The 17,420-nt window shown below is 27.8% G+C and overlaps 1 protein-coding gene across 1 annotated transcript; it reads right to left on the bottom strand.

Annotated features, from left to right (window-relative positions):
• Positions 1-1,343: 1,343 nt before the first annotated feature.
• Positions 1,344-15,188, bottom strand: LOC129962079 (RNA-binding protein NOB1-like). The gene is made up of 8 exons (XM_056075798.1): positions 15,020-15,188; positions 11,572-11,704; positions 8,722-8,855; positions 7,296-7,355; positions 6,816-7,190; positions 6,097-6,194; positions 2,951-3,092; positions 1,344-1,727 (listed from the first exon to the last, which is right to left on the bottom strand). Exons 1-8 carry the CDS (start codon positions 15,083-15,085, stop codon positions 1,455-1,457), a joined length of 1,281 nt encoding a protein of 426 aa, XP_055931773.1. The 5' UTR covers positions 15,086-15,188; the 3' UTR covers positions 1,344-1,454.
• Positions 15,189-17,420: the final 2,232 nt, after the last annotated feature.

Below are 17,420 nucleotides of genomic sequence, written 5' to 3'. Positions count from 1 at the left end.
TTAAGCTTGGCAATGACACTAAATGTCTCATGCTACAGATCGTAAGTTTTGAGAAAGCTATTTAGAATTGACAGTAAAATATTCTTGAATGGCTGGTGATAAAAGGACTCTCAGTTTTATATGAAAAGTTAGCTTCTGGGGCAGGGGAGGGGGGGGGTCCATGACGTAAAGGCATTTGGTATTGCTTTTCTTGTAGTTCCACAACTATTCATCTGAGATTCAAATTGAATAGAACAAAGAGAATAGAATAGTACAAATTCTATAATTGTTTTATTTAGCCACAACCAATTTATTCTGAAACTACAATTTTATGAGTTTTATATGGCAACAGGAAAAATCCTTCCAATAATTAAATAACCACTAGAAAGTGTTCTGTGCTTTGGGATATGACAAATCATCTTAGTTTATCAATGTACACAGACACTTTCGCCTGCCATTTGGTAAAAAACTATTGCATCTCCACAACAATAAACGGTGAATGAAAGAGTTTCCAGACATCAGCTACTTATGCAATAAAATTAATCCAGAAGAAATAACCACCAAAACCGAAGTAGTTGAAAAAATCTATAAATTCTGTTTTACAAAGTCTCAAAAAAAAAAATGGCATAACGTACATCATTACCTGAATGATCATTTACCCCTTTGCAAGATTAGCCATGCTGGGTTAAAAGACATGCTTTGATTGCCAAGATTAATCGATCTTGCAATTTCTTTTCTTTTTTTTTTTATTATGGAGTATTGTTAAAAAAAATTTTTTTTGTACCTCTATTTCTCCAGGACTTACAATAACTGATGTGTTCACAAGGGACATTTTATCACAAGTGTGCCTGGAACTGGAATATTGCATAAACATTTGTCATGTCATTGAAGAGACATACGTAAAACAGTTCTAGAAATTCGGCTAACTCTAGTTTCTAATTAATTAATCAAAATTTATTATAATTATTACAATTAATCAAAAGTTAATTAATTTATAAAAATAAATTAATTACAGCATTCACAGTTATGCGGAGTTTTTTTTTTTTTTTTTTTTTTGTCCCATTCAACATTAATCACTTTGTACATTTGGCCCATTTACTGATTTGTGCTAAAGGTCATCTCATTAGAAGCTTCACAAAACAATTTCATATATAGTCCACAGAAAGATTTTATCAGGGACAATCATAAAACCCTAAGATTCTATATTTGGTGGCTTTTAGACCATATAATAATATTTTTTACATACAAGGTTATATTTAATAACAATTTCCTGAGAAAGAACCAAGTGCATGGTGCCAATTATATTTCTATCTAACATTTTGTTGATGTTGTTAAAGAGAAATCCAAATAAATAATCAAATTCATTTATATTACAAACTGTTTTTTATACAGATAATTTCATGATGATAAATAAGAACATTACAATAATGATGCAAGATAGTAATAATGGAAAACCAATCCTTTTTTAAAGTTTTCTAACGTTTGCTTTTTCTATTTCCAGTACCTCTTTTATTAGCATTTGGGTTTCTTCGAGTCTGATAAGTCCTATTAGCTCGGATACCAAGCTTAGCAGCTCGGCTGTTTACATCATTTAGAGTAAATGGTGAAGAACGCACAACATAATCTTCATCTAAAACATCTATTTTTTCTAGTGCTTTCTTGCAAGGTCTGTTGTGTGGAATTGGTTGATCTTCACAAAGTATAGGATTCATAGCATGCTTACCACCCTTTGGCATTGGTAAAGAATACTGAAAAGAGAAAAGAAAAAAAAAAAAAAAAAAATCATGGCACAGTTGTTAACATAGTTAAGAGCATTTTACTCATTAATAAATTTGAATAATAATCCAAAACTTGAAGAATCTAATCAAATTAAAAGCTTATAGTTAATAGAGTGCATACAAAAAAAAAACTATACAATAGAATTAAATTTTATTTAATCGATTAAAATTATTAAAATGGAAATTTTTGATAAAATCAATTTGAAGCTAGCTAATTTAAAATTATTGGTAGTTAATAATATCTTTAAGAAATATTGAAATACATATGTATTTATATTTTTCAAGCCCAAAAGATTCATTTTTTGAAGTTAAATAACATTGAAATGTTTAAATTAGAATTTCAATCTGAAAATATACCATTTGAACAAGGATCACAAATAACGAGAAGAATAATAAAATGGATACTTTTTCTTTGCAATTCCTATACTATAATCATGTGAGAGCATTTGATACACAGCCAGGTATGATCTATTCAAAATTTGAATGGCTATATACACAAGACTGTGCACCCAAACTACTAAATGCCAATCAAGTAGATTTAACTGTCATCAAATTTTAAAAAAAATATTTTAAAAGAAAATCATCATGCAAGTTTCATTTTAAATCTCAAAAACATGAGTTAAAATGAAAACTAAAATATAATCCTCCATAAAAAAATAAACAATTTTGGTTTTTAATAGTCTAGAAATGGATGTCAGCTTTTTCTTTATTAATGCATATGACACTTATTTGTTATTTTAAATACACCAATAATCTTAAATAACACCAATTGCTTTAACTGTTAAGATAATGAACTTCACCACATGGTATTTTCACAATAAACATATTTAAAAAGCATTATGAATCTGGGTTGATTTTATTTTAGGAAGGAAAGTTAATAAAAATAAAGAATGCAGAACAATAAATGCTCACTTTTTTTTATTGTGAATTATTTGAGTAAAATTAATTTATTGCTCAAGCACAATAGGAAGAGTGTTTACAATGAGAGAAATTTCATGCTCACAATAATTATTTTTAATTAAATACCAAAAAAAAATTATTGTTCCTACTTGTTTTGATTCACATTTCATATTTGCAATAATCATAAAACTTTCTTTTCCATCATAAAAGAATGAAAACACTATTTGTGTTTTGAGATATTAAGTGACAAAAAAAAAAATGATAAGTGAACTAAAAGGATATAAAATACTTACTCTTGTTCCCCTGATTTGGAGAGGACGTCTAAAATTAATGTGGATATTTTTTGTACCATCATCATTTACAGTGACTGCAACTCTTTTCAAAGTTTTATTTCCACAATTTGGGCAAAACTTTTTTGTAATATCATTTGTTGTTCTATAAACAATATTATTAAATTAAAAACGACAAATTAAAATTAAATAAAATTCACACATTCATATTATTTTAAAGGTAAATAAAACAGTGCAAATGATATTTACTGTATCTCTGAACATGAAACATCCAAGAAATTAACATGATGGATTTTAATGCATGCAAAATATTATATGTACTTACTAATATATATATTTTATAAAATATATAAATATAAAAATGTTATACTACATAAAAATATTACTCAATAACTTTTTAAAAAATTCCTATAAATAATGAAAAATTTTGTTCTAATGGAAGAACTTCAATTATTTGAATTAAAAAGAATTGGGCCACTTCAGATATGAAGGATTTTGAATGAAGCTCAGAAATTAAATAAAAACAACATCAAATAAAAAAAAGCATATATTATATTGAATTCATATAGTTGTTTAACAAGAATAAGGTACAGAAAAGTGTGAATATGATGAGATTAATTTTCTGTAGATGCTTTATGGCAAGTATATGAGAGCAACAACAATTTGGACAGTTTGCTACTGCCAATAGGTTGCTGCAATTATTGCATGAACTCCAAAATGCTGATTATTATAAAAATCTTTAAAAAACACAATATTCAATAATTTGATGATCAATTCCATGGGCTAATGCTATATATTTAAATGGCATTCCTAAGTGCAAATAGATGACACTATATGTGTATATTTGATACAATCTGAAAAAAAATCAATGTAAATTTTGTGTATTTATCAAGATAATATTATATAAAGTTTTAGCATTAATTTCTTAGCAACAAAATTTTCCTTTCATGAAAAAAAATATGCTAAATCTATTAAAAATAATAGTTTTTTTTCTAGCCTCTAGAAAACTGGCAGCCCCATGTTTAGATCACTTGACTGGAGAGATATATTGTTTATAACTGAATGGTATGTATCCCTTTTTCAGGAAATGCATCCATCTGAAGTCAAAGGTAAGCCAACCAGTATTTCTACACGAATTTGTGTATAATTTCTCCTGCATGTGTGGCAGAAAGTGATTAGAACTTAGAGCCAGATTTTGATAACACAAAAAATATTTTTGTAGTTAATCCAATTATTTTTTAATGCATATCTGGATCTTTACTTGCAAATAAAGTCAACTAAAAGTGGTCACAAATCAAAGGGATAAATACTCTGACTTTGAACGACACCACTAGGAGAAAAAGAAAAAATATGTACCATATCCTGCAAGCATATTTATAATTAGGGAAGCAATAATAATAATATGATATGTATCTAATTCTGAAAAGTACTAAGAAACTACTTGAGAGAGCTATAGCTATAATCACTTCTCTTGGCTTTCCAAGATAGCCAGTACTATTTATTCCAATAAAATCAATACTACTCATTTCAAGAAAAGAAATATTTCAAGTACAAATTTCTGGAAAAATTGTTCGCAGAAAAATAATAATAATAATAAATATGAATTTAAACTAAAAAATATAATAAAAATCAACTTTATAAATTTTGAAATTTACAGCAATATTCAGTTTTGCTCTCCTTTATAATTTTGCACTTTTAACATTTATTTCAAATAATATTTTCTTAACTTATTATTTCATTATCGATATTATTTTTAGAGAGCAATTCAGATAAATGAAACAGCACTAGAGAATCTTTTTAAATTAAAAAACACCAGTTCAAGGCTGAATTTCAAAAAAAAAATGTTTTAATGAATAATCATAAAATTATTCAAGAATTTAACTTTCATGTCACATAAGAATATATATTATCAAATTTAAATAAATATTTTACAAATATTTTGCATATTTAAACCTTTTTTAATTTCATGTAAATAAAAAATATTCTATGAATTTTTTAAAAAATTGAACACGGAAAAATAAAATGTTTTGGATTTTAGAGAAAATCAAATTTATCTGATATTATTCATGTTTTCTCTTCTTGCAATGTCTGCTAAAAGCGACTTTCCTGAATAGGTTGATTTCCTGATAATATTCTCCTTGTTAAGCGAACATTAAGTTTGCTGTACTGTCAATAAAAAACTTATTTAGTAAAAGAAATTATCCATCTAGAATTACAAATAATGTGATATGCAATGCTCTGACAATATTGCTGAAAATTTATGAGCAGATGAATTATTCTTAGAGTATATAATATAGTTTCATTCTTACTATAGCAACATCTGGCAATATAAATCTATCTAAAAAGTGTTCATGTGACCATTTTAAAAACAAAAATCATAAAAATGTGTTCCTTACTGAAATTATTTTTTAAACCTAAAAACAAGAAATTCTATAATTTTAAATATTTAGTATTATTTACATTGAGATATATAAAAAGATTAAAAAAAAAAAAAAAAAAAAACAGCAACTAGAAATTTTAAATTTTAAGATATTTTGAAAATCTATATTTACATTATTCTAATTTGAAATCCATAAGCTTCAGAAGTTAAATTTTGCAGTTTTAAACTATCTTATAAAATTCACTTTCGTTAACAAAATGTGTTAAATTCAAATAATAATTTTTGAATTGAACAATTCATACATAAATCTAAGAGAAGAACAAAAGCACTCACAAATTTACTAAATAAACTAAAAATCAATACATTACCAAGAAAAGGGCTTTGGTAAATTGCAACACTTTGGGCTTTGAAGTAATTTTTTTTAAAGACTAAATTTATTTCAATTTAATTAATAAATCTGTTAAAAGTATGTATTGCCAATATTTGTTTCACAAATCTTGGCAAAGTTTTATGATACTAACTTCCTTTCTATAAACTGTCAGCAAATGCCATGAAAATACAAATCTTTTCTAACACGAGTTAGATTAAAAGTAAATACAGGAGGCTATTGCTTGTATTTAAAAAAATACAGACAATAAAAAATATATATTTAAGGCTCTTTTGTTTCATAAGTTTGATAGAGGAAAAAATTATATAACAATTAGCATTAAAATTTTTTTAAATATAAATCTAAGAACAGACATAACATGCAAAGACAAACAGTTCTCACTTGTAGCATGCAAAACACCGGAGTATGTGGACACGTGCTTGCTTGATGAGCATACCATCAATTGATACAACATCGATTCCCATCTGAATGAGTACATTCTAAAGAAAGAAAAGAAATGTAAAACAATTATAAAAGAACTAAATAAAAGCCTTTTTTTTTAAGTATTTAAAATACTAACAACTAAACATTGTTGTAGCAGTTAAAAATAAAACAGCCATTTGTCAATTTATTAACTTCTAATAATATAAGAGAACAATCCATTATATAGAGTCCCTAAATATAGCCAATCAACAGAATATATCATTAAATCTAAAGTGACCAAATATAAGACAAATATACTTTGGGTAGTAGGAATGCAATTTTGAGTGATTTATTTTATTTTACTTAATTAAAAAAATGTGTGAAATTTTGATGACTCAAAAATATTATGGCATAAGAATAGTATGTATTAATGGATGAATCAACAAAAATTAAATTGATTAATTATATAAACCTACAAGATACATAAAAAAATTCTTTTTTGATCATTACATTGTTCCCAGGCTAAAAAAAAAAAATGTGTGTAAAATTATCGAATTCTTGCCAGTCCAAAGGGTGTTAATACTTTGATTTTAGATTAGACTTCTAATATTTGACCTATTAAGTGCAAATAAATGAAATGAAGTTTCATAATAAAAATTAGGAGTGTTCACCCAGTAAGTTTCTCATATTTTATATACCTGAACGCAAAAGTCAGTCGTGATGCAAGCTACTTCAGCTGAAGAATCCAATTTTAGTGCTCCCATTTTTTCACGTGCTTCATCAATATTTTGTGGTGTCAACCAACTGTCTTCATCATCATCAGCATCAGCATCATTCTCTTCACTAGATGCAGCAATAGCATCTTCATCTGATTTTACATCACCAGCATTTCCTTCTTCATTGAAAGATTTAGAATGATTTATATCTATTTCAGATTTGTCATTTTTCAAATTATCTGCTTCTTTAATCAAACTATTTGAGTTCTCTTTTTCAATGTCATTAAGATTGTTTTGGAGAAGTTCACTAAGTTCTGTACTATCATTAGCTTCATTTTCTGGAAGATCCTTCAAATCCTGGAAGATGGGAAGAAAAAAATGGAGCCATTAAAGTGAAGAATAATTTTAAAAGTGTGTTAAATCTATATCCCTAAATAATATATTTTTTAGACACAAAATTACCTTTTTTGGAATATAAAATCCACTTAACTGCACATCTGAAAATGCTGGTTTATCAGAAACCTAATAAAAATTAAAAACAATATAACATACATTAATATAATACATAATAATACATTAATATATTTCATGTGAGTTTTAATTCCAACAAATGGCACAGAGCCAAAATGCTAAAAATTCAATCATTTATGGGGGAAACTATTAAGTTCTAGTCTAATTTCAATAAGATTTTGAAGCTGCTCATTTCAACAATAAAATGAAATAAATTTTACCATTAATGACCATTTAGTACAAACAAATATTTAAATCTGACACATTTGTCAGCGAGATCAGTATTAGTTTATCAGTATCCTGTTGGGTTAAGTTCTGCCTGCCTGAGGAACATAAACTGGAAGTAAAAATAGCAAATTAACCATCTTTATTCAGTAAACTGAGAGACAAATAAAAAATAGTTTTTGTTGACTATCAGTGGCTTTCCTTGTTTTGCCCCAAGTGAAATAAAAATATGAATCAGTCCTTTAAGTGTATGATAATATACACTTTAATCTCTGCAGGAAGAATAGAAGTCAAGTCAGATTTCTACATCAAGTACAAACCCAAATGTTCTAGGTTACTCTGACCAAAAAGAACTGCCATCTTCATTATGAATCTTTGATCCATAGACAAAACCAGGACTAAGTGCAAAATACAACACTAATAAATACATTCCAAAAGTCCCTTTTCAAAAAGAATTGTCTATAAAGAAATGAAAATGAATAACAATACTCAAACTTTCAGTCTCTCAGAAACTGAAATATAAATCTTCCCCAACCTGGTGTAAATGCAAAAATATGGATGATCTCTGTTTTTGACTATCAGTAAATTTTTGATCTTCATTAGTTGACAATGATGTTTCATTCTATTAATGAAAAAATACCAGAAAATTGCCATTTTCAATTGAAATTATTGATTTATAAAAAAAACTTCCCGCTTTAGAATAAATTTTCCTGACTTATTTCCAATCTCCTGGAATTCCCTGACGATTTCAGGTTATCCTAGTCAGTTGGCTAACCTACATAATCATTATAATGAATTGCAAATAAAGGATTAAAAAAAATAATTAAATAAAATTTGTTACTTTTTTATGCATTATTAAAAGAATGTTTTTAAAATCAATTTCTATTGAATTTATTAGCTAACAAAACATAAGGGTTTCAAACAAACATAAGGTGAGATTAATCAAATAATGTGTCAAATTGTTCACACTTTCAACAATTTTACAACAGTTAATTAAAAATTAAATGAATTGATGTGATATCTTGTGATAAAGTAATAATTAAATGCATAAATTACAATATTATTGCTTTAAATAATGGAAAATGATATAACATAAAAATAATCACATGAAATAGTGTCAGAAAATTCCTAAAATAACTATTACTTCAAATACCTTGCATTTAGGATCTTTATTTAAATGGTCTGTGCCAATATTTTCTTTTACAAGCTGATATGTAAGTGCTAAAACCTGCAAATCTACAAGAGATAAATTTGCATAATCTCCAGTCTTCTTTGAATATTCCACAACTGAAATAGATATTTTGAGGAGCAATAAATGTAATGTGAGAGCATAAATAAATATTGTTAATATCAATTCAGAAAGTTTAGAAAGCCGAATCACCATAAAAGATCAAATAATTGCTGTGATATGGTGCTAAGATAAGTGAAAGAAAAACCATGTATGTTTTATATAGTTAAGAAAAAATATTATTAGAATATATTTTTTATATAAAATTATTTCAACATATAATATATATGTTAATATTTTCCAATCCAATATTTTATATATCTGATCTTAGACAGTTATATTAATAAACCTTACAAAAATCATTTTTTCTTATAAGACATGTTAGTTAAAATTCAAAAATATTTTCATTTCTTCCATCTAATAATCACCATTGAATAATAAAACACAAACATTTAAAATATAAACCAAGTTTCAATAAAACCAAATAAGAAGAAGGGGTGAAAGATGGCCTATTTTTTTGCTTTTAAAATCTAATTATCCGTATCCTAATTCAGGGCTGCTAAAGAGACTACTACTACTTCTTGCAACCTTTTCTTTCACTTATTAATTCAATCCCAATATAAATAAGCACATATAAATATATATATTCTCTTATAAACACAAATTTTTCCACCCCAAAAGGACAAGGTTATGGTTATATGCATGCAAATATGATCATTAAAAAAGTAATGTTAATCTTTGCTGCCTGAATATGCTTACATTCAGAATAAGAGAGAGTTGGGAGGAATCCATTCCATTTATGTTTAAATAAATGATTATAATTTATTTCTAGTTTCTCTATTACATAAAGCAGCTATAGCCCCTTGCTTGATCCTAATTGTTATATCAGCTATATTATTATTTGTGTTTAATACAATTTATATGCCTCTGTAAACATGAGACAGCTAGAGATTCTCTCTATGCCAAGTTGGATTGTATTCCACAGTCTATAGAATGGATTTGTGATTTCTACGTTCAGGGTTGTCATAAAGAGAAGGCTATTTTAGCTTTCTTTTTTAATCTGGCAGATTTTAAATTATTTGTATATTTTCATATTTAGATTTTGTTAACCCGGCACAAGCTAAGAACTCGTTCAGGAGCATACGCTGGAAAACAAACCTCCATTCCCTCCTTCCTTTTATGCCTCAGAAATATATACAAATTCTTTTTTTTTTTTTCAATGATTTTGTTCAGTCTTATTACTTGTCAAATAAAAATATTTTAGTTGTATAATAAACTCAAAGCTATAGTGTTTAGAAACTAATAATCAAATTAACCTAAAATGTATCATGCTTTATGTGATATGCATTTTAAAAGAAAATTCTGCAGATAGAGGAATTGGACATACTTGATTATATTTCAATACATTTTCTAAATATGTTAACAATAAAAAATTTTTATTTTTCATTTTGTTTAATAAAATTAGTTGTTGGGGCGTTACAATGCAATAGAAAGTTGATGATTTTAAATTTATTAAAATATATAAACTGGTATATATTATTATATTATATAATTATATATAAATATATTAAGTAATATAAGGAATAATAAACAACAATAAAAAAGCTAAGCTTCCATTAACCCAAACAAAATGCATTAAAAAAAAATTCCACTCTTTTTCAAAAATTTACTTATGAGCACCAGTATATCTAAACACATTGCATCATATAAAATATAAATAGATACTGTTGATCATTCTGTATCATTTCACATTAAAAAAAAATTTCCCTCCCTAAAATCATGTTTATCACTTAATTTCAGTTAATGGAAATTTTACTATAAATATAATAAAGTAATAAGCAATATGACAAATATTAAGCAATGAAAAAAATGCAGTTAAATTACGAATTATTTATTAAAGCTTTCGGTACTTTTCCGAAAGCTTCGGTACATTAGCCTGGCGCAAATGTCACCAATTGTAAACCAAACACAAATTTGGCGGAATCTCACATTATTTGGCAACCTTTCGCTTGCACCCGGCTAACGGAAAAGTACCAAGTTTTCATCATTCTAAATTAAAAAAGAATTTTTAATTTTACATTTTCATAATAAATATACCACGAATATAAAAGAAAAAGCATCCAACAAGAGAAAAATATATTAAATAATTACATATTACAATTGGTGGACATGGATGTAAAAAAAAAAGTTTTCAAGATGTGGAGCACCAATAAAGATTTCAAAATCAGCTCTTGTTTGGCTTGTCCAAAACCATAAATGAATGAATGAAAAAGATATCAAAATACAATATTTATTAATTTTAATTTTCTCAAACATTGTCCCTTCATCCCTTACATGTGTCCCATATCTAATTCATATAAGGGAGGTAGGGGACAAAAGTGTTACAATTTTTAACTAAGCAAATTGTTTGTATTTTCCTGCTCTTATATTATTTAAAAATAAGTTACATACTGTTACATTTTTATAAACTGCACATATTATTTCACTAAACTTGCGAATTAAAAAAACAAACAAAATTGTGCCAGATCTGTCCCACTCCTGCCTATAAAGTATCTACTGAAGTATGCCAATTATTACATGATTAACAGTTGCAATAAAGTGAATTGTACACAATCATCTAAATAATAATCAAAATGCAACAAAAAATATATGTAAACATTGCATACTATGAAAAAATGTACAAATAAACTATTTCATAACAAATCAAAATTTAATGAAATATTCAAAGATAAATTACCAAATTAATAGTGTATTAAAAATATAAGGAAAACTTACCATATTTGAAGCTCTCAGGAGAAGGTTCTTTAAGCTTCAACTCATAAGGAAGAAATTGCAAGGCCTGCAAAGTTTCTTTGTCTTTTATTTCTCTAATAACACCTCTAACAGTATATATATGCTCAGCATATTCCTGTTAGAAGGGAGAAATTAGCTCAATTGGTATTATAGTATCTTATTATGTAATTAAAACAAGTTCTTGACAGCTTTAACAAACACAAAATCAAATCGTATACTTTTTAATACATAGTTCTTTTTTTATGATATAAAAAAATGAAATTCTACTATATTAGTTATCAGAAATTTTCAAAAATATATCACATCAAAAGAACAAAGGAAACCTTATACAAATGAATAGCTTACAGAAAATATGGCATATATTTACTTCTATGATAGATACAGGACACAGAGAATGTAAATACACTCTCACAGGCATTTTCGGTACAAAAAGTATGATTTCATAGCTCAATTCAATTCATAACCAGTAATTGTAATAGTATGGCAAAACATAATTGACAAAAAGAAATATATAAATATTCACATTCTTGAGTGAAAAATACAGCATAAGTTTTCACAAATTTAAAAATTAATTGAACTCCACTAATAATTATAGATTTTTTTTCTTTTTTACTTGAATGACAATTAATTTATTGTGCTATCTAGATTTACAGTACAATAAGAGAAAGTTGATACATTTTCAGCATGGTATCCACATTGTATAATTAAATAGAAATTTGGTAATTAAGTATTTAAAATATTGCTGTACCATAAATGCTATTTGAAATAAGGGATCAGATTTACTGTTATGTTACCATTGGCGTGATTTTTTTTACATTGGGATAAATCTTTCTATATGGCAACCCCCATCTGACACGACAACTAATTATAATAGGGTAATAGCATTAACCCTATTGGTCAACTGAATGTAGCCACCATTATTTAATTTTCGTTCGACCACGTTGCACGTATGCTTTTTTAATCTTCAGCTCCCGCGTTCTTTTCGTGCTGGCTGCTGCATGATGAATGTCTGAGGTAAGTGCGAGAATGTTTGATGAGAATGATGTTATGTGGTACAATGAGAATGTTAATTTAAGGTATTTGTATGAATTAGATAAAGGTAAGGAAACATTTGAATTTTGTACGCTGTTTTCTTTAAATCTCGTTCACACAAGAAAATGCCATTTTGGCGATATTTTGAAAAAGTCGCCAAGGGTGACCGTACAGTAAATTTTAACCGAAATAAATCTTGTTTTAGTTTTCAAAATATACTAATAAACAAAGCTATAATGAAAAAAAAGAGTCAGTTACACTCCGCATACTTATTTTTATTATAATATGAGCCATTACTAAAAATAAGTATGAGTCATAAATAAGTAAGTTTTAAAAATAGGTGTTACACTCTATATACTTATTTTTATAACCATCTTAATTTCGCATATAGAATTAGCAACAGTAGCCATTTCCACAAAAGGAATACATACTTTTAAAAAAATCATTTTACATTATGTCAATGACAATGTGCATAAAATCAAGCAGAAGCAGATGATAAATCCTTCTGTGAGTGTTCCTACAGATAGTATAAAGATATCATAGCAGCAATTTCAGATGAAAATAATAATTTCATCTAAAACGAGACTTTATTTATATGAAAACAATCCTATAAACATATTTTTGTTCCAAAATTTAATTTTTTTGAAATAATAACTGTTAATAATATATATTAAAATAATTCAAATAGATTGAACACGCTGTATCTCCATTGATCAATGCATTGAATATGTAATATCCAATTTTGTAATTTCCTTTTCTTTCCCTGCAAATAAGATGCTGAAATTTTCCAGCTAATAAGATTGAAAAAAAAAATTATAAATCTGAATTTTAATTACTCATGAAAAAGTATTTTAAAAAAAAGTAAATGTAGAAAAAAGCTGAAACATCAAGTTATATTCAGTAGATTTACAATACTATTCACACTTTCTAATATTTATAAATATCTATATCTTGACAATTGGAGAAAATTAATGTTTCAGTTTACAATAATATAAAAATACTACAAATGTCACTGAATCTTATTATATCACAATAAATAATAAGACAATAAAAGTATGAAGTACACACATTTAGATTTTATATGGAAACAGCAGATGATGTAAATACTTTGATTTAATTGGATTCTGAAGATAAATTTTACTGGCTTCTTTCACTTGAAAAACAAGGATTTGCCAGTAATTTTTCAAGTAATACAATAACTTTTCAATACACACACAATTTTTTAAACATTAGCACATATGCAGGATGAATTTGATCCCAAATCGTCAGGTCTTACTCTTTATCTTATTGGCTATTTGTATAAAAATAAAATATGGTCAGAGTATATGAGTATTTTTTTCATGTAAATATGTTCAATTTAAGACACAAATGCTATTTTTAATAAGAAAAACTAAAATTGAACTTCACTCCTTTTTTTCCTTATATTTTTTCTGTATTCATTTCCTTTTTCCCCATTCTAATAATATAAAACTTATTCTTTTTAAATTTAGTAGCCTTCTTTTATGTATAAAAGTATTGAAAGAATACAAAGACTGATATTTGGTTATAGTTTACATTTAAAATGTTCTAGGAAAAGAAGCTTAAACATGCAATTATGAGAACGCATAGCTTTTGAACTTTCATTTTTATATACATTCTCAAAAGACCTTTTTTTTTTTTTTTTTTTTCATTTTTTATTGAGAATAAAATATATTTTTAACATAAATTTCAAACAGATGATATAATTTATAACAGGATTTGCTACTTTTTTTTACCAGCAGGAAAAGACTTTCGAGCAAATTTTCTAGAGTATTTAGAATTTGCATTTTGTTCTGATTCTATATTCGTTCTTGATCATTTTTCAAAGTTTCATCAATATCTAATGAACCTAAACAATTACCTTCACTACCAATAGGATTATTTGCGAAAAAATCTCGAAATCTCTGCTGCTTATGTTCATATGCAGTCAAAGCCTTACTATTAAATGAATTTGTAAGTTAATACATGCAACGGTTAATCTGATACCAACCCTTATGTAAAAACATGACACACACTGTTTCATCGATTTCTGCTATTTTAATATCCTCCCCCATCAAGGTATAGGAAGAAAATGGTATACACTTTTATAAATTCCAAAGTTTTCTGAAGAAAAAAGAAAAGATAAGGTCAAAACGATCCTGTTCTTGCGCTGACGGGTTAAGGCTTTAAAGCTTCCCCATCATGGTGATTAGAAGTTTTTACTATTGGCTTCTCTTAGCTGAAGATAAAAAAAAAAAAGACGTTTTTACCAACTAATGCTACATGAAAATTCAAGTTTTGCAAATGATCCTTTGATTTATTTTAATATAATATGTTTATTACATTTCTTTTCAAAGTAAGCAACTTACGAAAAGGGTAAGATACGATTTTAGAAACTTACGTGTACAGGCGATCTTTTAATAAAAGCACCTGAATCGACTATAAGATGCTTAAAGCGCTTTTCCATTTTAAAAATTTGTAGATTAGTTTTGTATGTTAGGAGACTTCAAAACAATCGATTACAACCACATGGCCAACTTAAAATAAGTTGAAGTTGAAGTTTACTGGCTTGTGCTATTAGGAAAAATAAGGCTTTGCCAGTGATGCTTTAAATAACAAGAGAAAAGTTAAATTTAGGAAAAGAGTCGAAGATTTTTGTAGAATGCAAAAAAAGTAGGACGGCAAAATAGCCTTTTCATTGCAAAATAGAAATGACGCAAATAGTGGTATTGAAAGACACAAACAGAGCTAAATCATAACGACACTTATTTCTTTGACGTCAAAGAAAATGTATGATAAAAGAAGATGGTCATTTGAATCGATAACACCCCATTTAGGACAGACAGACAATGTTTCGACTACAAATTCAATCCAACTAACCCTTTGCACTCGGAAAAGTAATTCGATGAATAATTGTTTACCTAATACAAAGGTTTGTTTATTGCTCTGAAAAATAAATATACATAATTGTTTTAAGTCGAATTTCTTTGAAGAATTAATCTACATCTTTTTACCATGCCGTAGGCGTAGGCAAAATGGAAAAATAAATATATAAAAGTCAGAATGATGCACCGTTTGAATGCTGAGTGAGAGGCCCCACCCGAATTCAAAGGGTTAAATATGATAGCCTTTGTTGGTAAAGAGCTAGTTTCTGTACAAGTAAAAAGGTTTTTGTTTTCACGGTATAACAAATCTCGCTTGGGTAAGAATTGATTGGACGGAAATATTTCGAATTTTCCAAATGAGTTCGTGATTGGATTGCTTGAATGTAGAAAACAACCTTATAATGTTTTTTTCGTTGGTTGAAGTGCGAGGACCGAACTCGCAAAGTTAGGGTTCGTAGCTGCATGACATAACCCCTAGACAAAAGTGACCACTCATGTCAGGAGGTTGTTAACTGGCTTATGGAGCTACCACCACCATATCCATGTCTTTTCGATGCTTTCTGAACTAATTAGTTAAAATTGTATTTAAATGACAAATATGCTGAAAAGTAAATTCTTAGAATTTTAATGTGGTTCAGGAGATATTCACTTTGTTCAACGATAGATTGAAGTCGGGGGCTTGTCTTTTATTTGAAAAATTTATTATGGCTGATTTACTTAGGTCCAGCCTTAATTTCCAAGTGAGATATCAGTTTCTTATTTTCTGAACAGTTTTAGTAAGTCTGTTTTAGACCCTCTGGATAGGAAGTTCCGAGCACACGATGTTGTCTTCCACCAAGACGAGACAAGTCAAAACCAATGAACATGTTTGAATGTTTATGCAAAAACTGTGAAAAACAGGGGACAGAGACAGAACTCTTGCGGAGCACCTGTGTTCAGACGAAAAATTTGTAGATATTTTCAGCGACCATCTACCTTGCAGTGTCCGATTTGTAATGAATTCATGAATGCAGTGTGTGTCATGACCAGATAATCCAACTGACAAGCTTTTAAAAACAACATTATCAGGTCAAACAAAATCATTGATTGAGAAAATGAAGTGTGGCAGCTTCTCTTCGCACAAGCTTATTACGAACGCAGTATCGTATTAAGTAAGATGTGTGAAAATTTTCACAATTGAGAAAGGGTAAAAAATTGAAGTGATAGTGATGAAAGAAGTTTTGCTTGATAAAGAAGTCATTTAATATTTGGCATAACATAAGTTCCATCGTTTTGCAAATTTCAGAGATGAGGGACAACCCCCATCCCTGTAAAAAGGGGTTGTGCAAGCGAGTGTGTGAGTGGCATCTTCATATGAGCTAGAAGTCAGACTTCTGCCCTGGGGTGCTCAGGGGTCTTTACCCTCAGAAGTTACTGAACCCTCTTTCCGCAGTAACACGGATATGATATCAACATCATAAATTTAAATCCTTAATGTTTTTACCCATGTTTAAGAATTGGGAAAATAATCGAATGCATCCAAGCGATGGGAAATATAGCACACAGCCACATTTTATTAATTAATTGGAAAGTTTTCTTTTTATTATTCGGTAAAATGGAATGAAACATTTTGCCAGTAATGGGGTCGGAGTTAGGAGACTTTAAATCTTTTTTGGAAAGGATTTTGGGAATGCTTTAAAGTAAATTCGGCATCCATTTGTGTAATCATTCCTGGAAAGTCTAAAGGAATGTCTTTTGGGATAGGTGAGCTGCCAAATTCCGTCCCGAAAGAGTTGGATTGAACAAGAGGAGAAAGGAAGTCAGCGTTTGGATAGGAATAATTTGGTGGACATTTTGATAGGATTTGTCTCTTAGAGGAAGAGATTTGAGGATTTGTAAACTTGTTCTTGAAGAGCCCGCTCTGATGCAGAGTGAATT

The sequence above is a fragment of the Argiope bruennichi genome, chromosome 2, assembly GCF_947563725.1.
Source record: "Argiope bruennichi chromosome 2, qqArgBrue1.1, whole genome shotgun sequence".
In the NCBI taxonomy this organism is placed as follows: domain Eukaryota; kingdom Metazoa; phylum Arthropoda; class Arachnida; order Araneae; family Araneidae; genus Argiope; species Argiope bruennichi.
Note: the sequence above shows the minus strand (reverse complement) of the source record. Positions and strands in the feature narration are given on the sequence as shown.

Excerpts from the sequence above, each read along its gene's own strand:
- LOC129962079 (XM_056075798.1), bottom strand. The coding sequence starts at position 15,085 with ATGGAAAAGCGCTTTAAGCATCTTATAGTCGATTCAGGTGCTTTTATT. Across the intron at positions 8,856-11,571 it reads TCCTGAGAGCTTCAAATATG|TTGTGGAATATTCAAAGAAG; the intron begins GTAAGTTTTCCT and ends TATCTATTTCAG. Across the intron at positions 6,195-6,815 it reads CGACTGACTTTTGCGTTCAG|AATGTACTCATTCAGATGGG; the intron begins GTATATAAAATA and ends TTCTTTCTTTAG.